At 36.7% G+C, this 6,649-nt stretch overlaps 4 protein-coding genes across 4 annotated transcripts; 2 read left to right on the plus strand and 2 right to left on the minus strand. All coding sequences in view use genetic code 12, as the record gives it.

The window, feature by feature from the left end:
* Positions 1-850: 850 nt before the first annotated feature.
* CORT_0A10100 (hypothetical protein) lies at positions 851-1,516 on the plus strand (the record flags this gene model as incomplete). Its single annotated transcript, XM_003866786.1, has 1 exon — positions 851-1,516. One exon carries the CDS (start codon positions 851-853, stop codon positions 1,514-1,516), a length of 666 nt encoding a protein of 221 aa, XP_003866834.1.
* Positions 1,517-1,563: 47 nt separating this feature from the next.
* Positions 1,564-3,171, minus strand: CORT_0A10110 (Met1 uroporphyrin-3 C-methyltransferase; the record flags this gene model as incomplete). The annotated part of the gene is made up of 1 exon (XM_003866787.1): positions 1,564-3,171. The coding sequence occupies one exon, from the start codon at positions 3,169-3,171 to the stop codon at positions 1,564-1,566; it is 1,608 nt and encodes a 535-aa protein (XP_003866835.1).
* A 305-nt stretch (positions 3,172-3,476) lies between these two features.
* CORT_0A10120 (Yor051c protein) lies at positions 3,477-4,748 on the plus strand (the record flags this gene model as incomplete). The annotated part of the gene is made up of 1 exon (XM_003866788.1): positions 3,477-4,748. One exon carries the CDS (start codon positions 3,477-3,479, stop codon positions 4,746-4,748), a length of 1,272 nt encoding a protein of 423 aa, XP_003866836.1.
* Positions 4,749-4,892: 144 nt separating this feature from the next.
* Positions 4,893-5,453, minus strand: CORT_0A10130 (adhesin-like protein; the record flags this gene model as incomplete). The annotated part of the gene is made up of 1 exon (XM_003866789.1): positions 4,893-5,453. The coding sequence occupies one exon, from the start codon at positions 5,451-5,453 to the stop codon at positions 4,893-4,895; it is 561 nt and encodes a 186-aa protein (XP_003866837.1).
* Between the last annotated feature and the right edge of the window lie 1,196 nt (positions 5,454-6,649).

Below are 6,649 nucleotides of genomic sequence, written 5' to 3' on the forward strand. Positions count from 1 at the left end.
TGGTACCCAATATGGAAAGTGTGGCGCTATCCTTGTGAATTGGTAGTAGATGTTCAACATGGCAATATATATTCGTGTTGGATATAAAAAAGAAATCGATCAAAGACTTGTTGTACTGCTGTTGCTCTTACGAGGGTTTATGCATCATTCAACTAAAGCATTCCTCCCTATTTGGCACTAAAATTAATCGAGCGTAGACTAACGAAGCTTGTTAAGTTGTTGACTAGTGACATACCCAAGAAATTGTTTACTAATTCTCTTATATCCTGATTTGACAAAGCTCGTGCCCAAAGGGTACCAATTTAGGTACTCAAGCACAGCCATTGACGTCTCAAACTACACAAAATGTAACGTTTACGATAAAAGAAGGATACAGCGAGGTTTGTATAATATTCTCCCTGAGACCATTGAATGCCTGGGTTTATCTAATATTCACAAATAGGAGTTTTCGGAGCTGCAATAGCCATACGCCAAGCTTTTTCAATGAAATACGAGGGGGCTTAACTTGAAAGGGTTTATTGAAGTTTTCCCAGATTGTTAGGATAAAGTTTTTTTGGCTCACTATTTTTAGAATTCTCATTTAAATGAAGTGAACTTGCTGAGCCATATGAAAGCGAATGTAGTCTATTTTTAGATGTATGGTGCCGAATACTGAGACGCGCAATCTATTTTTGCAACAATAAAAAGCTTTGCCCTGTTGGTCTAATCTAAAGCTTCACGCTTCGTCAATTCGAAATAAACTCCGTATGCTTTAAACCTAAATGAGTTAAATAGAGCATCAATTCCCAATTATGATTAGAGTACCGCTCGTTACCAACATTTCAATATCCACAATACAAAATACTCCAATATGATTGCAAAAATAAAAGACTTGTTTGCCCCTGCAAAAAGTGTATATTTTGATGCTCCAGAAGACAGCAGGGAGGACGAGTTTGGATTGAAGAAGTCAGTTAGTCAAGATCTTTACGTCTTTTCAGAAAATGCTACCGGTAGTCGTCTACCTCCACTAAATGCTCATCTCACCACAAGAGTCAATATCCTTTCTTTGCAAGTTTATCATGGTAAAACCAATCCATCAAAATACTTGAAGCAATGCGAAGATGTGCAATTTCTAGAGTTTGCAATCAAAATTAAGCAACGTATAGTTCTCCTGGTTCAAAAATTAGTGAGGCTTGTGATTGAAGTTGCTGAGGCATGGAACAATACACTGATGTTTAGTAACGAGGTCATTGGTTTTATCATACAGCAAAGCAATCAGTTTATTGTCGGTTCACCATTTGAGTCAGAGTTGGTAGAACCTTTTTGTTTAAGTCTTTTTGCTGATACAAAAATTATCGAACAAGTTGAAAAATTGCACAAGTTTATCAATAAGCTGAGGTTTAAGAAATTCAGAAGGGATATTAGCACTCGTATGGCTTCTGTTTTCAATTTAACGGTTGATATAAACGAGTTTGCCAATGACTTGGTCTCCAAATTTATGGCTTTATGGATGTTTGCTTTGTTAGATATAAATTGATTACTGAATAAATAAATGCATTCTATAAAGTTTCAATAAATGTACAGCTATGCTACAGATATTTTGTAGTTATTAAAGTCATATTGGAAGCCTTCAGAGACTAACCAATTTTTGAGGTTGAGGTTTTTATGAATCAATTCACATGCATATCCTGTGACTAATAACCCAGGTGGTCTTGATCCACACAGTTCCACTGCTTCTCCAAGTTTCGCCAAGGTTGTGCGAATTACACGCTGGTCAGGACAGCTTGCACGTTCAACTATGGCCACAGGCAAGTCTGGTAGCCATCCTTTCTCTTCAATTAATACTGGAATTAACTCAACAATTCTATGCAATGCCATAAGGAAGATTGTTGTTCGACTGGGTACAAATGAAGGTAAGTTGGGTACGGCACCCTTTCTACCGGTACCAGTGCAGATTAATACTTGATCAGCAACTTCTCTATGTGTCATTGGTATACCAGCAACTACTGGCGCCGCCAATGCTGATGAAATTCCTGGAATAACAATTGGTTCATACCCATGCTCCGCAAAGTAGTTGTACTCTTCTCCTCCACGTCCAAATATGTATGGATCTCCTTGTTTCAATCGCAAAACAAACTTTCCCTTTTGGAGAGCTTGTAAGCCCAATGTTAATAGCTCTTCTTGAGCACGTTCAGCATTTCCAGGAAATTTTCGAGCAATAAACAATTCTGGACCATGATTTTTCGGTATGAGATCAAGGACTTCTTGCGGAACCAACTTGTCAGCTAAGATTAAATCAGCTTGGTGAATGGTCTGCAACGCTCCCAAAGTTAATAAGGCCACTGACCCAGGTCCGCTTCCAACAAGTGCAATTTTGCCCTTCTTAGGCAGCAATTCGCATTCGACTTCTTGCTTATTATCACGCTTGTATTTATCGTAGGCAAAACGTAGATCTTCAATGGATAATGTAGCCAATTTCGATAATGGATAATATTCGACAATTTGTGATAGCCATCGATTCCTCCTTCCCTTGATTTCTTCTTGTGTTTGGTTAAACTCTTGAACTAATGAATTAAATTTGTGTGTATTTACAGAGTCATCGTCGTCGTCTCCAATGTCAAAGTCTACCTCATCTTCAATTTGAATCTGTCGGCGCAATTCCCCAACCTTGTCACAAATGAGATCTATATCACTTGGCAATTTGTTGACTATTTCCCTTTTCAACCTTGATGCTAATTTGCAACCTTTTCCATTTGTTGTAACTCCAAGCTGGAAATCACCATGCGTGAATGAGGACAATAGCGTAAATGAGCTAAACTGTGGCGAGTCTGTCGTATTTATTGGTATTCTTAATCGTTTACAACGCCTGAAAATTTCCTCCTTTAAGTTCATTTGATGTTGGGGAAGAGTAACAAACACTCGATCTATGACCTCATCCACTTCCAGGCGCCCTATCTTTGTTAGGTAATGACCAATATTAGATGCATATTCTGAGTCATCAATCACCACTAATTTACCACTGGTTTGATGTTGTTTGACGCTCGTTGGTATAGTAAAGTCTTCAGGAATCACAAGTATGGGGTATGCATGAGACTCTATTATTGAGTTGATTCGTAGATTGGTCACATTTGAATATCCGATTAGTAGTATCTTCTCCCCTCGAATATTTAATGATGTTAGTAGATTAGTCATGTTGGCTATAATCTTTCAAGCTGTGTTTGTCTAGCGTTGATTAGTTGCAAAATTTTTCATTTTATATCTCCTGGTCTCTCAATCTAATCTTTATTACGTAATCGATTTGTTTATATCAAAAAGTGTGATATTACGCAATTTAGAAAACATATTACGTAACAACTGACTAAGCGTTGACATATTTATTATGTAAGAAAATTACCTGCATATAGATTCTTTCATCGATGAGCCAAGTCGAATGATTTGACATTTTTCAATAGGTTACGTACATGACTTCTTAAAAAACCAGCAAGAGACATTAAATCATGGCCAAACGTATCTTAGGATTGAGCAAAGCAGCCAAAGCTAAGAAACAAAAAACCGAAAATGAACCGATTGGTAATGAAAAGGGTCAATCTGAAGACTCATCGAACCAATTGACAGTGGAGCTACCCGAAGAAGTCGATGCTGATGATGAAATTTCTCAATTGAAAGGTCTCTACAAAGCATACACAAACTCAGATCGCGATAATGAGCTAATAGTCAATGGAATCATTCACGAGTGTGATCGATTGTTACGTAATCAAGAAGAAGGTTCATCATTACCAGCCACCTTCTACAAAATTTACTCCATTGCCTTGAGCGAACTTGCCAATTTCCACACTGACGATGTCAAACAAATCAAGGAATATTTTGATGCTAGTTTGGACAGAATAGAAAGTGGGTTAGAAAAGCATCCTGATGATGTTGAATTGTTGTTTACTCGTTCAAAGATTTTAATCAATCAAATCGTCTTGCAGTATGTTTCACAATTGAAGTTGAGCAGTGAAGTCAGCGAGGCAAACGTTAAGGAATTATTGGACACTGCGTTGAAGGTGTACGAACTGGCTGAACTAAAAGCAGGTGAATTGTCCCAATTTGAAGCCTTCAATAATGATGAATATTTCGACATTTTAGAAGCAGTCGATGATTTGTTGGATATAGTGGACAATTTCGGTAAAGAAGAAGTTGAAAATGAAGAAGATAAGGAAAGCAAAGACAAGGATAATGAAACTCACGAGGTCGATGATGAAGACGAAGAAGAAGAAATTGAATTGGATGGGACTCATCCATTATATCCAATCCAAAACACCGACGAATATAATCAATGGTGGAGAGATCATACAGTTAAATACCTCGATAATTTGAATAAAATCGCATCACCTTCTGAATCATTACTTAGAGAAGTGAATCAAAGATTGGGTCAATCGTACCTTCAGGAGTCAGAAATCCCAACCAATGTGTACACTTCTTTGAAATATGATGAGGATTATGCAGGTTTAGAAGAACTAGAAGGTTTGTCCATTGATCAGGCTCAAGAAATCGCTAAAAATCTCATAAACAAGGCGTTGGAACATTTAAAAAAAGCAGAAGATAAAGAAGAACCTGAATCATGGGTTAACATAGCTGAAGCTATGATCACTTTGGGTAATTTATACGATTTAGACTCAAAAGAGCAGGAGAAATTGTACGATGAAGCTGAGACAATTTTGAAAAAAGCTAATAATGCAACTAATGGAAGATATCAAGACGTGTTGGAGAATCTTTTAGCAAATTGATAAATTAATTACGGTGAACTTCCTACAATACGACAATACTAATTCATTACGTTAAAATTTCGTATGATTAATGATTACTTCTCTATAAATTAGAAATAACAAGACCAGTTACCAGCTAGCAAAAGTATGGCATAGCGCCCCAGATCAAACCCTACTAGCAATGGTACTCTCGTTTTGCAACTTCATAGCATTTGACTCGTGAGCGTCATCCTTGCAATATTGTAAACCGATACACATATGGTCCTCCAATAATCTATGCTTGGCACAGAATTTACCTTGACAGTGTGAGCAAGTACCAACCATTCTCAAAGGTGTGGAATTACAAGACTTAAAAGAACACTTGTTCTTTTTCTTTGTCTTCTTGATAGTAGTCGAAGCGGCTGCACTGTTACTGCTGCTGCCGCCGGGAGTTGCATTGGACAAAGCAAGATTATCAGATGAAACTTGCGGTGATATTGGTGGAGTGTCGGTACTTTGTGCCATCAATATGACTTGTATAGATTCATTCTCTGGTTTCATATTCAATGAAGATAATGACTCGTTGTGAGGTTGTAGTTTCTGCCCATTATAAATCAATTTGAACTCTTTGGGGAGTGGTGAAGGTGATGCTACCTTAACGCTATTTCTCAAATCCTCGACAGTGGAGTTGTCGGGAATAGTAACTTGAAAAGAAGATTCGGTGGATAATCTGATTGTGACTTTCATTGTTGAAAAATTAGTTGTTTGGTTAATTTTAACGGGAGAAAAAGGGTATTATTGGAGTAGTTTTAAGATATATTAGTTGAAAAAGGTGTGTTTCGGTGAAGATAAGAGAAAATGTGTTGAGTGTGATATTTCTCTCTCTGTTCCTATTATAGTTATAGCGGTTGAGTAATTGCATGATGTGTAACTGATAGTACAGCTGGTAGCGTGGGTGGCAAACAAAACAATAAGAAAAAAACAAAGAGAGTCATTTAAACACAAAAAGATAAACTTATTACTACCCTACTACTGCGCTTCATGATTTAAAAAGAAACAAAAAAACCAAAATTCAATTTGAGAATTTCTTTTTTCTTATTTATTTATTTATTTCATTTTGTCTGGATCTGTAAATGTCGCAAAACTTCAATGTCGTGTGACACTACTCACAACATCATGCAAACACTTTATGTAGTAATCATTGGTACGCAACTGTTTGGGGATAAAAGAAGAAGCAAAATCAGCCATTGGAATAATACTGAATACAAGTGGCAGCTACGGCCGGTTTAAAGAGATCGATAACTTGTACCATTTCTATAAAATATAACAATCCATATATGTAACCTTTATTTTCTATCAAAGAAGAATTCAATATCATCTCATTTAGTACATTCGTTAGAACCTTGCTATAATAATAACGCTTGTTTTCATCCAAGCGTCAAAAAGATTTTTCCCAAACCATTTAGAAATTTAGATGGTGCTTGTGCTTCTTATATTGTTCAGTCAGGTGATTGCTATTTAATAGCTGCACATTATTCTTTAACACAAGATGAATTACTTAAATTTAATGAAAACCATTCTTGCCCATGTTCAGCACTCTTTTCATAATCTTCGTGAATCCAGTACCACCTCAAAAGTAAGTCATATTTTGCAACAAGTTGTTACACCAATTCATTGGCACTAATTGAGTCCCTAGCAACCTTGCTCTTCACATCACCCAATACCACTGATTTGAGCTCACGTTTGTTATGCCCATTACGTCCTTCGTTGGATTGGGTATTTTGTATATTTCGCTTTGTTTCTGTAGCTTGTGTATCTGCACCAACTGATTTTGCTTTCAAGTCGAGATTTGCTGAAATAATAGTTGATAAAGCCAATGGTAAAAAATGATTGTTGAATGCATAGTTGTAAGCTGTAAGTAAAGAATGAAAGTGAGCGTTTTT

This window comes from Candida orthopsilosis, assembly GCF_000315875.1.
Source record: "Candida orthopsilosis Co 90-125, chromosome 1 draft sequence".
In the NCBI taxonomy this organism is placed as follows: domain Eukaryota; kingdom Fungi; phylum Ascomycota; class Pichiomycetes; order Serinales; family Debaryomycetaceae; genus Lodderomyces; species Lodderomyces orthopsilosis.